Here is a 22,246-nt window from a genome sequence, read left to right on the forward strand (position 1 = left end):
ATGAAAAGTGTTATTTTTAGGTCATGTGATCAAACCTTCCATCATTAGGAAACCAAAAGTAAAATGAACCAATGAAAAGTTTTATAAACAAGTCACATGACCTGTTATGCGGCATAGGGCTATAAAAAGCGTAGAAAATCCGTTGGCACGTGAGGCGGCGTCAGTAGCGGACCGATGTGCGAATAGGCCGAAGGCAGCACAACGCGCCAAGATCCGGATGGCACCGAGGTGGTGTCCAGCAAGTTGCCGCACTGGTGTGGCCATCCTACAATGCTGCGCCGAAAGTCGGCGTGGGGCGCCCCGTTGGCCTGTGAGTTCGTGTCAGTCAGTGGGGGCTGTTTGAGGATCTGACTGCATAGGAAAGCAATGTGATGCTGTGCGTCGCCCCCAAGATGGAGGTTCCTCGGCTGCAGTGGGGCGCCCCTTGGTGTTTCACTCGCTATGCAGCTGAGTTGCGTGCGCACTTGCGGCGAATAGGCCGAAGGCAGCACAACGCGCCGAGATCTGGATGGCACCGAGGTGGTGTCCAGCAAATTGCCGCACTGGTGTGGCCATCCTACAATGCTGCGCCGAAAGTCGGCGTGGGGTGCCCCGTTGGCCTGTGAGGTGGCGTCAGTAGCGGACCGATGTGCGAATAGGCCGAAGGCAGCACAAGGCGCCAAGATCCGGATGGCACCGAGGTGGTGTCATAGTTGAGAGTTCTGAGCAGCGCTTGTAACACTGTCTGAAGCTTATTTGCACCTGCTGCAGCTTCACTATTGCCCTGGTGTGGCCTAAGATCGCCCATGACATAGGCGGCCGCCTCCCGGGGTCCGGCGGAACTTTTTTCCTTTTCCTTTGTGCATCTTGTCCCACAATCCGTTTGACCTGAAGACACGACCAGGTCCCTGAATGTGTGCAGGGGGACGCTATTGCTTGAATCAAAATGGCGGCTTCACACAAAGCTGACTCAAGCGTTGCTGCTGATGCTATACAGACAAAAACTGGTTTTCAGTTTGTACATTCTTCAGGATTTTTCCATCCAACGCTGGTTGAGAGTTTGTAGAACAATGGCTTCAGATTTTCAACATACTACTCTTCAACATTCTTCCTAAATGTAACACTGTGAGACTCACTAGGAGAACGGTGTAGTGAGGGCCACAAACGGCTGTTTATCTTTCCTTTCAAAATGCTGCCAACAATATTTTCGGAATGGAAGATACCACAAAGCGCTGAGATTCGGTTGGCACCGAGGTGGTGTCCAGCAAGTTGCCGCACTGGTGTGGCCATCCTACAATGCTGCGCCGAAAGTCGGCGTGGGGTGCCCGAAGGGGGGCGGGGGGAGGCGGCGCAAACGAGCCTCTCCCGCTTCTCCATGTGGAGGCACTTCATCTGCAGTGGGGCGCCGAGATCCGGATGGCACCGAGATGGTGTCTAGCAAGTTGCCGCACTGGTGTGGCCATCCTACAATGCTGCGCCGAAAGACGGCGTGGGGTGCCCGAAGGGGGGGGGGGAGGCGGCGCAAACGAGCCTCTCCCGCCTCTCCAGGTTGAGGCACTTCATCTGCAGTGGAGCGCCGTCTAGCTGAGTTTTGCCCGCTCTTGCTGCTACAGCGACAGGCGGCTGCAACAGGACTCTCAAAATGGCGGCCTGTTCTTTGGATTTGGGCCTGGTCCACTAAAATGGCCCTGGGACACCTTAGAACTCGGACGCTCGAATTTTTTTTCCTTTCCTCTACATGCAAAAAAGGTAAATGCCCGGTACGTTACCTGCCTCATCTGCCACGATGTACTCTCCAGAGGAACCGAAAAAAAATATAGTTATGGTAATTATACCATGCATCGTCATATGGAGAGGTGGCACCGATTAATTATAGTGCTGCACAAAAGAGAGATTTGGAGGACAACCCCCGACCTGCCAGTACATTCACCAAAGAAGTGGCACTGACAGCATCAGAGGCAAGGGAAACGGTCCCAAATATTCAGAAGAACTTTGGAAAGATTAAAATGACATGTTTAGATTGTGGCAAATTAATTTCATGTGGACAGATGAGTGTTACTCTAATAAATACAGCATATGAACATCATCATAGTCGATGGTTGGTGGAGACATTTTGACTATATCCTGGACCTGCCCGTCCTCGCCCAAAATGGCGCCGGAATAAATGGGACTCGTAACTCCTTGTTGTGTACTGGTTGCACAACCTTGATATCACGAGATACGTATGCAGTTTTGAAGCACATGGCGGGCGGGGACGAGAATTGATTGAATATTTCAACATCCCTATTGATATTAAGTTCTGATGTGTTATTGATTACTGTACTATTGAAAGTTCGAATTAACGTCACCCATGGTACTTGCCCGCAAATGTATATCTAGATAATTTTATTGTAACTGGCCCTGTCGTATTTTAATTATAAAATGTACGTCCACCGATTCCGCAACTGTTAGACACCTTAGTTCTTGCAACCTAATGGCCCGCCCGTTACGTTCCTCTACAGTGTAAATGTCTCCTCATCATATACAATTACAGTTTGCTCCGTGGCCGGCCCACGTGGTTATAGGCCCGTATTTGTATACTGACATTTTCACAATAAAGGTTTTTAAAAGAAAACATGGTAGTAGTATTTACATTGGTAAAGTTTTTAATAATAGTCACTGTTTTCGAATCAGTAAAAGGCAAGTGAAATAAAGCAGTCCAATTACATGAAGGGTAAAAGGTATAATACGCAGGAACGCAGTAAAGATAAATGGTCAAGGGCTGTTGTGTTTTCTACTCCTGCAACATAAAGTGATCGATAAGAATCTGATATTCAGGCGTATCGGCGACTAAGACAGCAGGCCGAGCCTCTTTTGCTCAACGGCTCCGTCATGGGACGAAGAAACGCCCTTTTTCTCAAAAAAGGAATATATTTTACTTGCAGGACAGTTGTAAATTTTCCGGGAAAGTACATTAGCCTGGAACATTATAACATATATGTTTAAGAAAAAATAATGTTCGAAAGTAATAAAAAGCGTAATTTTTAGGTCATATGACCAAGCCTTTCATCATTAGAATAAGAAAAGTAAAATGAACCAATGAAAAGTTTTATTAACAAGTCACATGACCTGTTATGCTTACGTTACGCGCTGCGCGCCGCGCCCCGGATCGCTTCCGGGAAGCTGCGCTTCGCGCACCGGAGCACTTCCGGATGCGCTAACGCGGCGCGTCATATGACGCATTACGCGACAACGCAGGTCCAGAATATAGTCAAAATGTCTCCACCAACCAGCGGTCGGAACACAACCCCTTTCAGCAGGCTAAATAGTTCTGTTAAATGACAACAGAAGGGACAGGCAACAAGAACCATCAGTCAAAGAGGGGAGGGCAAGTTCTTCTCTACCGGGTCACTTTGGGGCGCTACCGGAACTGATCGAATTGGTAGTCTACAGTGTTTCTGGATGTTTCAGACTGAAGCTGGCGTCAGCATGAGAGCACCACCATCTCGTAGCTCCGTCGTGGCCATTCCACGAGCAATCATGGCAGCCGCTCCCCACCAGAAGCCTGCGGGAGTCGGGGGCCCCAAGACTTTTGTAGAATCTTCAAGGCTGAGGGGACGCTTTCGAGAATGGAGCCCAAGCCCTAGCAGACAAGCGTCCGAGTTCCAAGGTGTCGCAGGGCCATTGTAGTGGACCACGCCCAAATCTGAAGAGCCGGCCGCCATTTTGAGAGTCCTGTGGCAGCCGCCTATCGCTGCACCGCAAGAGCGGGAGCAACTCAACTACATGGTGAGCGAGACGCTGTAGTCGCAAGAGCGGGCGGTAAACAGCTGAATGGCGGGAGAGGCACAGTGTAGCAAAAGCGGGCGGAATGGCAAGTGAAACGGTAAAGGGGCGCCCCACTACAGCGTGTCTTTAGGTCAAACGGATTGTGGGACAAGGTCAAGAATGGAGGAGTCACCAAAAGGCAAAAAGTTCCGCTTGACCCCGGGAGCCGGCCACCTATGTCGGGGGCGATCTCAGGCCACACCAGGGCAACACGACTTGGGGAGGGGGCCGGAGCCAAGCGCCCCCTCCGAGTCCGCGCCATCACACCGTCCCTCGGGGGCCTCCGTCAAGCGGTTCAGGGAGGCACCGCATCACATTGTTTTCAAATGCAGTCACGTCCTCAAACAGCCCCCACTTACATTGAGAATAGTGAAGCTGTAGCAGGTGCAAATAAGCTTCAGACAGTCTAACAAGCACTCCTCAAAACTTTGAACTATCAGAGTGCATGAGTTTCATGCTCGATCGATTGAGCTAGCCGGATCGGGCAACAAAAAGTATAAAATAGTTATGTAAATAGTTATTTAATAAAATGTTTTACCCTGTTACTTTGCTGGTGTGTTGTATATATTTGTAATATTTGCATAGAGTTTATCGTTATTTTTGGCGGGGTGGGTGGCGGAGCCGAGCTGTCTTGCAGCCATCATGGTGTGGAGCTCAGTTCATCTCACTAGTTTCGTATTTCTCATGAGGGGTTGTTCCTAATGTTTCTATTTTAGCGAGGTCAAAAAGAGATCCCATTAGTGGCCTACTGATTTTGCTCGATTCCTTTTGTTTTTTTACACGATTTTTCACTATCTGCAAAGACTAAACAGAGTATTGCGACTCTGTGCTTGTTTGTAAATAGAGAATGAACCAAAGAGAACCAATTCTAAAACAGTAAATGCTTGGATAACAATCAATCAAATGGAGAGAGAAGCAGGCACGACGGATTACAACGGGGGCAAAGGCCTGCGTTAACTACCCTTCACTATCTGCAAAGAGAGAGTACTCCTAATAGAAATGAGGGGGGGGGCAGCATTCAAAGCAGATCAGTGTGCATAAACACGAAAATGTTTTTACTTACCACGTACTTGACATTCGACAGCTTATGATATTTGCTATAAAAGAACCATTGAAATTCACTGAAAAAACCATAGGTTATAGACCATATATAGGGGCCGATTATGATGGCGGACGGACCTGAGTCTGTCCGCCACCATAGAGAAGGAGGGACCGTCCGCAGGAGCAGCGGCGGTCCCTCCGTGCAAATTAGGATGTGACCGCCACCCTGGCGGTCACATCCTGTATTTTTATCATTGCGGCGGGTGCTGCTTGAAGCAGCACCCGCCGCAATGATAAAAAAGTAAGTTGTGCATTTGCATGCACAAAGCGGCAGGCACCTCGCGGTGCCTGCCGCTTTGTGCAGGCAAATGGAGGGGGGTACCATAGGTACCCCCCATGTGCACCCCCCACCCCCCTTCACCCCTGGGGGCCCACAACGGGTCCCCAAACACAAATCCGTATGCCTTTACACGGCGGAAATGCCGCCGTGTAAAGGCATCTTTCCGCAGTCATCCTAATATGGCTGGCGGTGTCTGATAGACACCGCCAGCCATGTTAATGCTTTTCCGCCCGCGGCGGATTAGCGGCGGACAGATAGCAAGACCCACCAGCCATCCTAATATGGCGGTGGGTCTTGCAAGGCTCCCCGGCGGATTTCCCGCATCCTCCGGGCCGGCGGTGGCTTCCGCCGGCCCGGTGGATGCGGGAAATCCGCAATCGTAATCGGCCCCATAGTTAGGAATTAGCATTTACAAAACCTTGAAAATTCACTGAAAAAACCATAGGTTATAGACCATATATAGTTAGGAATTAGCATTTAAAAAACCTTGAAAATTCACTGAAAAAACCATAGGTTATAGACCATATATAGTTAGGAATTAGCATTTAAAAAACCTTATTTTACTCACACAAAACCCTTGAAATTCCATATATAGTTAGTTGCACTAACTATATATCGCGCACCCGCAATCCACTGCTGATGATGTCACATATTACATCATTCATGACATGGTCAGTGACATCACTGATGACATCACTGATGACATCTCAAATGACATCACTGATGACATCACTGATGACATCTCATTTGACATCAATGACCACATCACTGATGATATCATTCATGTGACAATACAATGCATCTCCTCACATTTTAATATAACCTCTGTTTCACCCAGTGTTAAATACAGAGTATAATTTTTGAAACCATTGACACACCAATACTAGTTACTACATACGCACTCACTGATTCCTACGTCTACACACACATTCACTCATTCACCCATACAATCATTCATACATACAATCACTCATCTTTACAACACTATCATATGCACTCATACACCTATACAGACACTCACACTCTGCCACTCATCCATGGAGTTACTCACACACCTAGTCAGTCCTGTAAAGAATCAATCACACTTCCATTTTCTTGTCTATACAGTTAAACATAGAGCACCTTACATTTTCAAACATATACTAACACATACTTACTTTCTTATACAATCATTGATACAAGTACACATTGATCTGCACAGAGTCACACACCTCCCAGCCAGCCACACACACACTCAGTCTCCCATACAAATACTTGGACAATCAATCAATAACCCATATAGTTAATCATATAGCTACTGATCAACACATGCAGCAGTTTACAGAACAACAGACATAATGATGCACAAATTAAGACAGTTTAGTCACTAACCCATGCACTCAGTGAGACACATTTAATCACTCACTCATACATTCAGTCATGCACCTACTAAATCCTTTGTCCAGACACTTATACTTCCACTCATTCTTCAATATGTAAGACACATTTTAACTTTACAGAAACATACAGTCACTGGATGTTGTCATCAGTGATGTCATCAGTGATGTCATTTGAGATGTCATCAGTGATGTCATCAGTGATGTCACTGACCATGTCATGAATGATGTAATATGTGACATCATCAGCAGTGGATTGCGGGTGCGCGATATATAGTTAGTGCAACTAACTATATATGGAATTTCAATGGTTTTGTGTGAGTAAAATAAGGTTTTTTAAATGCTAATTCCTAACTACATATGGTCTATAACCTATGGTTTTTTCAGTGAATATATATATATATATATATATATATATATATATATATATATATATATATACATATACATATACATATACATATACATATACACAGTGCTTTAAATGGGCCGGTACTCACCGGTACTGAGTACCGGCACTTCCTAAATTTATCACTTTGAGTACCGGCACTTCTCTACTGCCCGAGGAGAGTACCGGTACTCATGAAAAGGTCTGCTCGTGGCTGTGCTTGTGGGCCGGAGTGGGACATGTCACTGGCAGCCGAGTCGCCGCTTCTGCAGCCCCCTCCCGCCCATCAGAGCCCCAGCTGAGCTATTCAGCAGGGCTCTTTTAAATAATGTCCGATGCTCGCCGTCATGCTGTGCTTGACAGAGATGGATGGAGATTCATTTTACCTGCTAGTGTGCGCGCGTGTGCTTTTCAAAGCGCAGCACTTCAGGTAGTGAAAGAAAGTCAGTGCAGGGTAAACGGCGGCGGAATTTCACACGTCCTTTCTCTTGATGTGAGTGTTAATGCCCTGTCTGGGCATTAACCCTACAGTTAGATTGACGCTCCAGGGGCCTCTTCGATCGCATTGTCTATGCGATCGAAGAGGCCCCTGGAGCGCTAATCTGTTTTCTGCACTGAGCGCCCACCTTCCTAACGCCAAATGCCTCAAGGTCTGTTTCTTATATGCCCAGGCTGTGGCAGGATGTTGCCTTTCCTGCCAGCCAGCCGGCCCCAGTGCACCCATGAAATTCCCCTGATGCATGGAGTTGGAATTTAATGTGCAAAATAAAGGCTACGCCCTGGTTAAAACACCACAAGTGCTTTTCTTTCCTGAGAGCCCGCTGGTGCCTGTTGTGGTGGTGGATGACGACTTGCACGTTGTGCTCCTCGCACTATATTTATACTGTGTGAGGAAGAGCTGGCAACGAAAGACTGCCTCCTTCCTAAAGAAATGTAAATGTGGTGAATACGTTAATTAGCAAAGCTAAAGGTCTCCTGGAGGACACTGTATGGCTTTGGTTTGGAATGGAAACGGTTACAAAAGGCTTACACTAGTTTCCAACCATGTTTGATAATGTGTTTGTGTTCTGGATTTTACGCGACACAGAGCATTTACCATATCAGCAGAAGAGTACTCTAACACTAGGATACTTGCAACCTGCAGAGGGTCCGGGTTCAGCACCTGCACACCTCCTCCTGACCTCTGCCCCAGACTCATCACGCCATTGTGAGTCTCATGGTGGGAGCAGAGGGCACAGGCAGAGACACTGCACCAGGGCTCGCTGTCTGACTCCCTGAGGAAGAGACAGGCCAGAGATCCCCGCGGTGCCAGCCAGCAGCTCCTTGGTGGATCGTTCTGACAGCTGTAAAGAGATAATTTAATATTCTCCTGCTGCTGACATTTAAAATGTTTGTTACGAAAATTATTATGGGGCTCCAGCACGGCAGGGGGCCTTGCAAATGGGCACATTAGAGTCTGGGCTTAATATGCACTACGTTTTGTCTAAACTAGCAGTTTTGGCAATCCCCTGGCAGTGGCAATTAAAAAAGCCATATTGAAGAGTATAACATGGCTTTTAACATACCGAAATCTTTTGTGTGTCTGCTTATGTTTGTCTGTTTGCCTGCATTTGTAAGCCTGTTTTTTTAAAGCAAAAAAAGTGAGAGAGAAAGAATCAAGAAACTCTCAGGAGTTATTTTAAAGAAAATGGGTGGCCCTTTGTGTGTACATGTCTGCTCGGCGACAAAGGTTCATAAATAACAGTAGGGAGGGTTGGTGAGTGAGTGAGTGGATGGGTGGATGAGTGAGCCAGGGTGGATGTGCAGATGAATAGATGGATGGATGAGTGAATGGATGGGTGAAAGAGGGTGGATGATTGGATATAAGGGCCGATGATGGGTGGGCAAGTTAAATATTGGATGGATGAATGAAAGGTAGAGAGGATGGATGAAAGGGGGGATAATGGATGAGTGAAAGGAGGGATTGGTTGAAAGGGTGGATGGAATGAAAGGGCGGATGGTATTAAGGAGTGAAAGGGTTGATGGATAGATGAGCGAAAGGATTGATGGATGAGTGAAAAGGTGGATAAAGAGATGGATGAGTGAAAAGATTAATGGATAGGTTTAGGGAAGGATGGATAGGTTTGGATATGAAAGGTGGACAGACGGAATGGTGAAAATCAACTGAATGATGGATGAAAAACTGAATAGACAACAGAATGTAAATGGTGAACATCAGCAGGTAAATGGTTGGATGAAAGGATGAATGGATAGATGGATGGAAGAGACAAGAGATATGTTCTGGGGAGGGTCATGATGATTTGCTTGGTGCCATAAGAGCTTTGGTTCGAAGTGGGGATATTTTCAGTTTCTTCCTACTCACTTGCTCAAAAATATATAGTATTGTGCTAAACAACAGCAATTGACAGTATGGCATTAAGAAGGTGTAACTATTGCAAAAAAAAAGGAAATGTTAACATATTATTGCATTTCTCTTTCATTTTGTGTAATGAGTTAACCTGCTTTGTTTATATAAACACATTTATCATGTGTTTTGCTGTGTGATGCAACTATTATAGAAGTCGTTAAGTAGCATCATGTCCTGCCCTTAGCCCCGCCCCTAGCACCGCCCACTCACTACACCTCTTGCGCATTTTAATGAGTACCTGCACTTATTTTTTCCCATTTAAAGCACTGCATATACATATATATGTATATATATATATATATATATATATATATATATATATATATATATATATATAGATTCCAACCGGAAAGTTGATGCGGCGCTTCCACACCAAACCCAGTGCGCAGACACAGATGAATGAATCCACAGCCAGACTTTCTTAGGATATTTCTTCGTCCTTTATTGCATATAAAGTGCAGAGGTGCAACACACTGCCAAACAGACGCGTTTCGGGCGTGAACGCCCTTGCTCACTGTCAGCGGGTAAGCGGTACATGAATCATTTAAATACATTGGTTAATTGATTAAACGCGCCAAAAATCCCCTGCAGTTGCATTGAACTAAAAAGAGGACTGAGGCAGAAACCCAATTGCATTGTACGTAATTAATAGTACGGCCATTTTACAACGGAGCCAAGTTGGAAGTTTTGCATGACATTGATTGGTGATAACATGCATTCAGAGGTCTTCCCATAATTCCAGGGATTGTGGTATAGCTTTTAACAGCTAGAGCAAGGAATTCTTTTTATAAAGTGCAAATACTTAGCAGCCATTAGTATAAGCATACTACAAGTGCAAATACGCAAAATTGCTGACTGTGCAAATACATAACACATATATATATTCCCCTGAACTATTTCCCTGCATTAAAAATTGTTACCTGCAGCTCACACTCAATTATTGGCAACTGGCGCCTTAACCTCGTGGGCTGCCTTACCCGCGTTGGGGTGTTTGTCTATCACCAGATTCTTACAAGTAGCTGTCTATGACCGGGGCACACCTTTAGAATCACCAGCTTAAAAAAACACACAATAAACGTCGAGGAAAAAAAACTCCTCAAAATCGTCAATCCACTGTGAGGCGGTGAAGAGAGCGCCGCATTCCAGGCTCCCTTGATGAGTGGGAATAAACGGCGGCCAATGGGGACGCGCGCTCGGCGGCCAATCGGCGGCCGCCGCCAGGAGCCCGCTGGCCCTGCCAGCCTCAGAGCGAGCGTCGGCGCTGCCCCGAGAGGAGCGGAGGAGGAGCGGCACCGGGACCGGTCTCTGCCAGCACCCGCCGCGCGGACACTGCACCCCGGGCGCACGGAGCCCTGCAGCTGCCGCAGTCTCATCCACGCCGGGGTCGGAGGCGTACACCAGCTGCCAGGGCTGCACCTGCAGACCCGCCCCGGGGACCACCGTCTGTCCAACCTGGACGCATACACCGGGACTACCCGGGGTCGGACGCGCACCTTGAGGGCCTCCTTTGCCTTGGCATCGCCGCTCGGGACACCTCGGGATCACGTCCCTCCCTCCGCGCCGGTCCGCCTCACCTGCAGCCCGGATCCGGACGGGAGGCCGGCGCGGTCCCTCTGGAGGATGCTCTAGGCGGCGGGTACCCGGAGGCAGCGGCGGGATGGCGGTGTCCGAGGGGCTCTGGGTCCTCTGGCTGCTGCTGGCCTCGGCGCGGAGCGACGGGACCGGCGGGGGCAAAGCCCGGAGCTGCGCCGAGGTCCGGCTGGTCTACAGCGCCGCGGGGTTCAGCCTCACCGGGGTGCCACAGGCGGAGATCTCAGGTGAGTCACCTGGCGGGCCGCTCGGGGGGATGCAGCAGCTCTACACATCTGTATAACATCCAAGTTCAGCAAAGTGAAACAGCTGGGGGGCGCGGGCAGCTTGTATGCGGCAGACCCGCGCTTAACTTGCAGGCACGGCTTTTGATTTCCCCTCAGCTCGGTGGGGAGGGCTGGGATTAATTGTTTTCTGACATACCTTCTTCAACCATCCATGTGTGAGTTGCAGGTTCTAACCGAAGTGTGTTCAATCAGATCGTATGCGCTATGCGACCTACGACGCGCTAAAACTCTATACCGGATCCTGTGTAACCCGCAGTTTCTGATCCCAAGAAGAGTCCACGGATGGATGAGTGCGTGTGGCCGTGGTTTATTTTTAATCTGCATCTCACAGACCTCTCGACGTGGTGTGTTAATGCTGGCGCTGCTGTGAATATGGGTGTCAATGCATCTGAGGTGGCTCACAGGGGCAGCAGCAGTTTTTTCCTGCTGCAGAGAGGTCGGGTGTGTGCCTGCGTGGGCATTAACATGTAAACCGCCTCGTGTGCAGAGGTTATAATCCCTCCAGCAGAGAGATGTGCGTGTTAGAATGCCAGTGCCTGTATGACCTGCAGTTCTTATTCGCGTAAGGTAACTCGGCGGGTTTCTGGTGTGTGGTGGAGTTCTGTTTGCAAGTAGCAGGTCCATTAAAACAACATTGTGGATTGCTTGTGTAACCTGCAGTCCATAGTTTCCTATGCGAGTGATTTAATGGGTACCACTGAGTTGTGTAACTATGGTATCTGGTGTTTAATTGCCAATACACCATTTAGTATATGTTGCCCGGAATATTAAAGAGTGGTTGTAAGTGCTCACTGGCTTTAAAGAATCTCAATATCAAATTTATTTTTTAGTTAATAAAACCCATAACAATTTTTGTACATATCATTATGGATAACGAGAAACATCATAGTCCAGTTTTACGGAAAGAATACATTTCACACTACCAATAACATTATTTCTTGAACTGAGTGCAACTCAGACAACCAAGGAATGAAATCGGATTTAATATACAATTTTACAATACTAAGTGCTGAAACAATCAAAGATAAAACCCAGAGTAGTGAAAGTGCAGTGGTGCAAGATACTGGTCTTAAGCATAAGTAATAATTAGAAAGTACTGCATGCAATAAGTGGGCTGTAGGCCATTTGCCATGCGGCTAGGTGCTTCCAGGTTTCTAAGCGCAATAATCAGTTATACTTTTTTGAGAATAGTTAACGAGATGACAATCAGTCGAAATCTAAGGTCTTTGAGGTGTTTCCCACACCTTGATAAAGATCTTACGTCAGGAAAATTGGATTTAGTAGGGCCACCTTCTAGTGACGTAGAGAGGGGCAGCCATAATTGCACTTGAAATTGATTAGTCTGCATGCCCCCTCCTTTCCTGGGTTGGCCCATGCCAAGTTACAGTCTGCTACTGGTAAACCAAACAATCGCATATACATAATATCTGCACACTCGGCTGCTGGTGGCCTCTGAAGGTAAGGCTGGGGTCTCCCTACCAGATATGAAGTGTTTAGGGGAGCAGGCTATCTGAGGACTTTAGGGAAGCAGTGTCTTGCTGAAATTAACTTAAACACAACTGCCTACTGACTGACATTTTCCAGGTCAAAAGGAGATGGAGTTGAGTGTTGGTGCTTCAGGTTGGAAAGATGTAATTGACTTCTGTAATTGACGATGCCACGGTTTCCCTGGGCTCTCGGATGTGTCTCTCAGACAGGCCTTGAGTGAGTTCCCTGGTGCTTTCAATCTACGTATATAGTATTTCAAGGTGTCAGCCTCGCAGGTTAGCATTTGATTTGATAGGCTAAATTCCAGACGGATTCTTGATCGGCGTAGATGCCTGGGCAATTGAAATAGGTGCCTGGAAAAGCCTGGTGCCCATATTGTAGTGTTGGGTGGAGGGGTGCCTTTATGACTTTGAGAATTAATGAAGCAGAAGGACTTTTTCGTTTCTTATTGAGGCAGGAGAGACCGTTAAGTGATGACTGCATCTTTCTTTTTTTGCTAGCCTTGGTGGTCCGAAGGTTGGGAAGTCTCTGTGCACCAAACCCCCAAGTAGTCGTATATTGGCGCCGTTTTATTGATCTTGGTCCCCATATGCCTCGAAAGAGTTTTCTTATTCTTACGACGGCCAAAGATTACGAATTTGGTCATATCCTGATTAATCATAAGAAAGTTATTTTCATTATATGTATGAAGACTGCTCAGTGCTCTCTGTAAGCCCACTTTCGTGTTATCCATTATTACAATATCATCTGCATATTGAGGAATGTGTAGAGTCGAATGGCCTAGTCATGGAAGGATGGCACAGTTGTTCGCCAGAGCTTTAGCCAGATCTGATGTGTTACAGGGACGAGAGCGAGGATGCAGTCTTGCTTCAGACCGCCTTGGGTGGTCATTTTGGAGGTGACTGTTTGTGGCCCAGTTCTCACTGGCCTATGTGTCTGATTAAAGAGAAATTATAGCCTCTAAGAGATTTGAGGGAATGCTTAGGTCAGCCCACCTTATGGAAAGCAGCGCTGTAATCGATAAAGTAGCAATGAAGTGGTAGCTGCTTTCTTTGGGCTGCTCAATGGCTCGGGACGGCAAGTGTGGTGATGTTACCAATAGTGGAAGCTGCTGCACGAAAGTCTGTCTGGAGGAATGGGAGAACATCATTGTCCTGAACCCAAGCCTCTAGCTGTTTGAGTAGTAACAAGCATACGCTTTGGCCTCTAGATCTCATAGGGCTAACCAGCGATAGATGGCTTTGTTGGGTGCCATTTCTCAAATACGGGGCACAGGGTGGAGCCCCTCCATTTGTCTAGAACTTGGGCCGAGAGGAAAGTTTGATTAAAAAGAGGAGTTATAACCTTTGCCCAGTCCTCCGCGGTGCATTTAAAGATTCCACCGGGAAGGCCGTTAGGTCCAGGTGCCCTGTTATTTTTCAGTGCCTTAATGATTTTGCAAGCCTTGGCCGGCATGGTTAGAACGTTTTGGTTTCCTGTGGACTGGTCTATGGGCCCCAGTTTGTCCATGTCGTCTGGCTCAGCTGGATGGCTAGAGTAAAGCGCTGTTACATGGCTCACCCAGGCTTCTTCCGAAACTCGTTTTCCCTAGTTGAGTTTGGGGCTTTTAGTTTGTTAATGTAGTTCCAGAAGTCAGCTAGACTTCTTTCCTGGAACATCTGATGTATGTTTAACCACTTGTTTTCTTCTGAGGCTGTCTTCACTTCCCATACTGCTTTTTTTGTATTCAAAAGATCATTCATTTTTCCAGTTCCTTGACTTTTCGAAAAGCGATGCTGGTGTTTCCCAGGTCCCTGATGTTAAAATCCCCTGTGAGCAGGACTTCATTTGAGGCATAATCCAGAAGAATGGCTTCTAGCCAATTGCAGAGGTGAGGTCGTCAATTGCTCTTGGTTTTTGTGTTTTCTGTGCATTATGGTAGCAGTTTGTCGGGAGCAAGGGAGTCTTTTTATGACACATTGTTAACCCTGAGATTATTGCTGCTCGTAAAGCCGGGGAGTTTTGATTAAGAGGCACAACTTGAGTCTTGCTGGTTTGCTTAATGAAGATTGAGAGACCTCCCAATGACCAGCCAAATAAGTTGGTGCATTTTGCTGGCTTAAAAAGCTCATAGAAGCAGCGTAAGACTGTTGGGGTAACCGCCCATGTTTCCTGTAGGCTGATGATGTCGCTTTTAATGCAAGAATGCCACTGTAGATTAACTTGTCAAAATTGACCTCAAACCTGCCACATTCCACAATGTGATTATACACATACGCTCCTTTGTGGGTTTCTGAGATTGAGGGCAGCCTGGTTGATGGTGGCTTGGAATAATCCTCTCGGGTGTCACAATGAAGGTTGTGCAACTGGTTCCACCCGTCGTTGTTACTTCTTGTCATGTGTCTTGCGCTTCTTTGATCATTAGCACATAATACTTGTAGAGAGTTTGCAGCTTTGGATGCACTTGAAAGCCAGTCGTGGGTAGTGCTCTACGCCCCTCACAAGTCACTTCTGTGCAGCATAAAGGGCTCCTGCGGCAGTAAAAGTTAGGATGTGTGGGTGGATGAAGCTTTAACAACTCAATTCCTCATTCCTCAAAGATCCTTTATTCACTCAGGATGGTGTCTCTGAGGACAGCCCTTTTCCATGTGGCTATTGTGGCAACCGAGGCTTCTTTTTCTGGGATCTGAATACACTTTACAGAAGTTAGTTCCGCTGATGTAAGATCCTTCAGTCCTGAAATGTGTTGGAACAGGCGTAACAAATTGCCTCTATTTAATATATCATGAGTACCCTTAGGGGTGTAGTGAGGAATAAACGGCAATTCAAACTGGTGTGTGGTGCCTGCGTGTACGGCTTCCCCAGGTCTGGTGGACTGAGGCTCCAGTGCCTGTTGAAGTTGGAAAGATGAAGGGCTAAGTGCACCTAGGGGGCAGCTCGGTTGAGTAGGTGAGAGCCTGCTTATTGGACCACTTTGTGTGAATCAATCAATCATCCATTTGAATAGTGCTCTGCTCACCCGTGAGGGTCTCAAGGCGCTGAAGGGGGGGGGGGGGAGTAACAGCTACTGCTCGAACAACCAGGTCTTGAGATGTCTCCTGAAGGTCAGCAGGTGGGTGGGGAGGGTGTTCCACATCTCCAGTTACCGGGTGATTGGTATTGGCTGGTTGTCATAGTCTCTCCTGTCACCGGGTGGGAGTAGACGCATTGATTAGGTGGGCCTGTTTCAAGTTATCGTTCAACACGCCGTATACTTGCTTGAGCTAGATTGCTGGGCAAAGTAGCACAGGGCCACTAGGTATTTTGGCTGCTGCTTGCAAGGCCAGGAGGACCTTTGGTAAGAGATTATCTGTTGGCTACATCGGTGCAAAAAGGGGTTGCATTAGTACTTGATTCTGCCATTATTGCCTTGGGAGCAGTTGTCGATAAAGGAGCCCTGAGCCCCTGCCCATTAAGTGACTGCGCCCCATTGATTCCATGTGTGGCCCCTGTGGGTTTAATTGGTACAAAAATTGGACTCATGGGAACGGCCTCTGTGCATGATCTCACCTGCCCTATGTCTGGGGGGCATTGGTTTCCATTGTTTCTGATGTGCCGCTTAATGTACAGGTGCCTTCCTGGGTTTCCTTGTGTACCATTGATGGCTCGGGTTCAAATATGGGCATCAGTGTGAACCCAGATGCATAAGTACAGACCATTGGTGCCTGTGCCATGTTGATCCCTTGGGCAGTCAGTTTTGGTTTGTTTTGAGGACTGGAAACAGAGACTGGAGCAGCACTACTTTTGGTAGGCCATCTGGTGCGTCTCTAGATGGGTGTGATTTATCGGTGGGTCTTGCAAGCAGCTTCCATGTGCCCCATACTTGCTTTGGAAGCTGATTGAATATAGGATGAAGCTTAGAAGACCCATCACCTTGGACCTTGTGATAAATGGTGGTAGACCCTGCGATCAGAGATCTCTGTTTCATAAGGCGCTGTTTTTTGACTGGTACCTTTGTAACTCATGAAGTAGATATTTTACAATGCTCTTATGCATGTATAGAAATGTTTTAATCCTTTTATGATTTTTAAAAAAATCGAATAAAGAGTATTTGACTGACTGACTGATTTGTCAATTTCCTTTTCACCCTTTTCGAGAGATTATGGGTTTTTGAGGGGCCTGGTGGTGCTAATGGTTCAAGAGGTTGGACTTGTGCGCTCTCTTCGATGAGCTAGGGGAGGGCGGTCGATAGTGATGATAAAGTTGCAATTGGGCTGCTTTTCTTGGAGAGTAAGGCCCATGTTCTGTCCCTGGTGAGGCCGATATTGCCACAACCAGGGAAGGATTGTCGTTGATATCACTTAGTTTGACTGTGGAAATTCTGTTAGAAGGCGGATTACTTGTGTTTTTTCCAGAGGCGCAGATCGAACTCTTAACACTTTCCACAAGGACCCATAGTAGTTCAGGCAGATAATTAGATTATTGATCAGTGGGGAACATGAACAGAGTCGGTCTGCCCCTGCCTGTCTAAGGAGATTTTCCAATGAGCTTAGCTTGAGTCCCAAATCCATTAGGCTTGAGGCAATGGATTGACTTAGGTCTATCTGGAGCTCCATCTAATCTTGCTTAATACTGATGAAGGCCAGAGAGGGTCTGGGCTGCCCTATAAGGGGAGAGACTGGTGCCCTGAATTAAGTAGGCCTGATGGTTCTGCGTTTCTGCTCATTTCTAAATACTGAGGTTTGTGCCAGTGAGGCTTCAATTTGGGCTTTCAATGTGGCATGGAAGCGGTCAGATAAGTTTCCTAGTTCCTGATCGGATATACTTTCCCTTCTAGACTTTTTGAGGGAGATTGGGTGGAGTTTGCCTCTGAGATGTTTTTTAATAACTCAGTATTCTGTGACTTTATTCGTGACAAAGGGGCAGTCTCACTGACATGCACTTGCGTGGTCACCATAACCGTAAATGGGCGGTATTCGCTAGGCAGAACTTCTCTTTCCAGTCCCCAATTGTCTATGCGCGACTGATTCGGGGGGAAATTGTCTCCCTCTGTTGCTGCACTCTTCGGGTCAGTTCCGTGGAAGCCTGATGGAAGATGAGATGGCGGGCTCTCCTCACTGCACTGAACTCCCCATTGTAGCCCTGGCAAGAATTTAACCAACAGGATTTTGGCCCTGTATCCGACAGCTCTAGTCCTATGCTATATGAAGACGCTGATGGCTTGTTCAACTCCCAATGAGCCCAATGAGGCTGGTGGATGAAGTTCTTTAGGGGGCACCTTAAAACAATATTTATTAATCAGCCCATTTGGTGGCAATTGGGCTCTTTGTGCCTGGGTCCTTTTAGAAAACACGTTGGTCAACCCCTGGGGTGTCTTTGTGTCAAATGTTGTGGACGTTGATTGGGCGCTGGGTATGGCTTCTTGATTATGCTCACCAGTCCCTTGCTTTCTTGATTTTTTTTTACTAAAGTAGAGTCATAATTAGAGTATTGGGAGGGAGGCACCAGAAATGGAAGGAGGAAGTCGTCTGAGGGTTCATTGTTTTTTTTCCTGGGTCAAAATTGACCTTTTTTGCCAAGAATTTGTTTGCTGGGTTCTCAGAGTGCTTGAGATACTGTTCTGTAAGATTTTGGACTTTGGAAGGCGGTGTGTAAGTAGCACTGCCTTACCTCCCGATCGGCGAGCTTGCCCCGTTGGGCACCAATGAGAATGAGGGGAGAGGCACGGGCATACTACTCACAAAGGAGGTCGCACTCCCTCAGTGCCTCCTTGCCTTATTGACTCTTTTGTGTAATGGCGGCTAACCGCTATTTGCCTCGCTGGTTGCACGCTACAGGCTCCTGAGGCCTCCTGCAGTTCCTTTGACTCCCAGTGGCCACCTACTTGGTTCTAAGGAGCAATACTAGGACACTTTTGGGCACCTGTCTTCGGGAACGCGGGCAACTCAGCAGGCACAAGCTGCACCGACCTATTGCCGTCTGCTTCCGTGGACCGGCAGGCACCTTTTCTGTATTAAGAGCTATTTGTGTTCAGTGAATATCATCCAGAACTACTGTTATTGCTGTTGTAGTAGTGACCATATCAGACAAGATTACATTAGTGGCCACCCCATGTAAGATTATCAGCAGTGATCACCTCAGTGCCTTAGAGTTGCCACCAGTAGTGCAAAAAAGGATGTATCAATTTAGAATGCCTCTAAATGGGTAATCCATAATAGCCATTGGTGTAATGCTCCTGATACTAAGGTAATAATGAGTAATAAGTCTCCCCAGCGCCATATTATTTATCATTCAAATATAGGCCTTAAATATATTTTACAAAGTCCACCATTTTTTTTAAAATATCAGCCTAAGAGTTCTTAAAATACAAACATTTTCATCTTGAATACACATTTTTCAAATTGGTATGCATATATTAAATTAACCTAGCAAAAGGTTATAATTTAGTAGGCTGGTCAGCACGCAGGAGAGCTACTTACAGGTAGCTGGAGAGCTACCAGTAGCTCATGAGCTACTCGTTGGAGAAACCTTGCCTAGAGCTCGCCGTCAATTCCCCGCAAGCCACACCGGGATCAGAGTGAGCCACAAAGTTATCAGGAGCTTTTCTGCTGAGTTTCTTCACAGTCGTCGCAGCTTGCGGACTCACTTGCAGTTTGCAGGCACACTTAACTAAACTGGAAGAGCCATAGGGGTTAAATGTCACTCGGCCCACCACTCGGTCGCCACTCAGTCCTTAGCGTTCACCCTTCTGTCAACCTCGGCGTCCTGCAGCAACCACACCAGCACCACTGCTCGGGTTTGATTGCAAGCCCCGCCTCACGTTCCCAGTGCGATTCTGAAAATAAATCCTCAAAACACCGCACCGAAGTGGCGTGTTACCATCAGCGCCTGGCTGCGGCACACCACTTAGAGGGATATGTGCAACAGAAGTGGCGGAGTGAGGTGTTAGCCATCATGGCTTAACTCCTCACTCCTCCACTTTAAGAAACGCAAGGTTGCACCATATTTACAACAATATGGTGCAGCCATACGTTTCCCCCTTCGCTGGTGTTACACTTAGCAAGGTAGCGCCAACGCAGGCACCTTTGCACCATAGTACAATGGTGTCTGCGTGCACTAGAAAGATTGTTTATGTACAGGAAGGCCCTCCTTCCTGTACATAAACAATATTGAAATGCCAATGTGTCACTTCTATGTGTGCTGCTTAATGCAGTCAACACCCACTTGTTAAAGCGTGGCGTGAACTAGTCAAAAAATGCACATTTGGAAGTGTGCTTTCACTGCATGACATTTACGGTTCTTCTTATTTGTGGGTTGTGGGAGGTGTCACATTGCAATTTTATTTAAAGCACCTTGGTACCTAACAAAATAATTACTTGCTAACAGTGCCAACTTACTCTACATATGTGCTTTTTGTCGATCTTTTGAGATTTCTTTGACTGCCTAACAGAGACCCATTCAAATTAAGGCTTATTTTGGATGTACATGCAATGTGTTTCAGGAAGGATGCGCACCTTTGATTCTGTTTGTAACTATTTGTGAATAAAAGAGAGACGCGGGGAGGTTATAATGTTAATGACATGTTAATAAGGGTTTTTCGTGTGTGGAACGTCTAGGGAAATGCATCCATGTTTACGTATATTTATTTTTCTTGTGTCTTTCTTGTCAACGACCGCATTCTTTAAACTCACGCCTATGGGATATCAGTTCAAGCCATTGTTTAATTATGCATTTGTCACAGGGCCGACCACATGTCGCCTTTATTGTCGATTCACATTAGTTTCATATGCTTTGAAGGCACAGCATATAGGCTGAGATGTTTCACCTACTCGAAATCCCTTATCCACGCCCCCCCCCCCCCCCCCCTCCCCCCCCCGCAATGCTCATCCATATCATAAGAAAAGCTTCTTGGAGTGCGAGGCTACGTTAAAGGACCATACGTTTTTGTTTTTTTGGCGGGAGGAGGGGATTGGTCTAAATTTACAACTGGGTTAATGCCACCAATAAAAATGTATATTTTAGTAGCGCTTGCTTCATTAGCTCTGTTGATTCAAGGCACTCTAAATAGCACACGATGCGGTTATGCAGTGTAACAGTACTCATTTGCTCGATCTCGGAAGGATGAAAGGCTGAATGATTGATGCACTGACACTTGTGATCCAGGTTGCATATGGATTTCTGCAGTAGGCACTTTAATATCCTGAGCTATCTCGCTGTTTTTTTAATCTATTTTATTTTTATTTAATGCGATTTTATATAGCGCGAACATTACCCGAAGGTGTCAGAGCGATTTACAAAATAACCAGTTGCGTTACTGAAGGACTTTGGATTACATGAGTTACATAAGAGCTATAAACAGGGGAAAAAAATTGCAAATGTACAAGTGGAGCGAAAGGACGGAAAAAATGCAAATGTACAAGTTGTAAAGTCAGTCGAGGAAGAGATACAAACAGTTAAACTCTAAAATCACATAGGAATGGTAGTAAGTACAAAGGTCCAGGGCTCGAGTCGGGGTACCACGCGGGTGGACGGCGTCCCCCCCACTTATTTTACCAGAAGCTCGATTACTGGAGCAAATGGAGCCACACATTCACATTTTGGCCTCTCTGGGGCGAGATCGGAGCTCCTTCAGAACGCTGCTCACGCGCTGGCTTCTCTGATCTAATTGCATCTAAGGGGTGAGCGAGGGGAGGCAATGAGTCTGATGGTGCAAGCCACCTTTCGTGACGTCACTTCCTGTAGTGGCGTCAGCGTCCCCCCCACCCCCATTTCTTTTTTTAGGACATGTGCCCTGCAAAGGTCTTCTAAAAATACTAGCGTTTAGAGTTATATATACAAGTGGAGTGAAAGGAGGGGAAAATTGCAAATATACAAGTTGTAAAAGATGTGATTGGAACCTGTGACTTGCGGGCGCACAAAGCCCTCTGCAGAAGTCGGCATCCGCACAGACGTACGCCCTCTCTCTAAACCTTAAAAAAACGCCGTTTTCTCAGAGTAATGAGGCCTATTTACACGGCTTCACATGTCACTAGAGGGAAGATGAACCAGCCGCTGGCGTGTACAGACAGGTCCCAGCATTCACCCTCTGCTCAAAAGAGATGATTATCTTTGCTGTCATTCAGCAGGAATGTCATTGATTCCTACTGACATTTTACATAGAAAAAAGACTCGTTTAACCCGTTAAAGCACTTCTGTACACGACTCGCACATGGCAAAAAAACAGGGAAGATTTTATCCAAAAAGGTTATTTGCTTTTGTGGGTGTTAGCCTGTTAGAGGGTGTTTGAGGATCTTTTGGGAGCTGCCTGGGAGTCTGTTGAAAGTTGTGGGAGTGGCTGCCTCGTGCTGTTGGGACTTGAGTGCAGGTTAGCTGGGGACTTCTTCCAAGGCTTGGTGGCTGTGCAAGGGTCTGTTGGGGCCTCTGTACAACCTGTGCGAGCATCAGTTGTCCGTATCTGCACATGGGCATGTGTTGTGGGGGAAATTAGATTCTGTTGGTGATTTTGCTGGTTTTATTTGTTGTGTGTTTGGAATAGCCTCGGTTGGTGGCGGGTGCACATGGGCATGTGTGGGAGTCTGTTGGGAA

The 22,246-nt window shown here is 46.8% G+C and overlaps 1 protein-coding gene across 1 annotated transcript in view; it reads left to right on the top strand.

Annotated features, from left to right (window-relative positions):
* Positions 1-10,583: 10,583 nt before the first annotated feature.
* The window catches only part of GPC1 (glypican 1), a 418,979-nt gene continuing 407,316 nt past the window's right edge, over positions 10,584-22,246 (top strand). Inside the window, exon 1 of the mRNA XM_078666069.1 lies at positions 10,584-11,155. Within this exon, the coding sequence (XP_078522195.1) occupies positions 10,996-11,155 (160 nt within the window). The 5' untranslated portion in view covers positions 10,584-10,995. The remainder of the gene's footprint in view (positions 11,156-22,246) is intronic.

Source organism: Lissotriton helveticus, chromosome 11 (genome assembly GCF_964261635.1).
Source record: "Lissotriton helveticus chromosome 11, aLisHel1.1, whole genome shotgun sequence".
NCBI classification, from domain to species: Eukaryota; Metazoa; Chordata; class Amphibia; order Caudata; family Salamandridae; genus Lissotriton; species Lissotriton helveticus.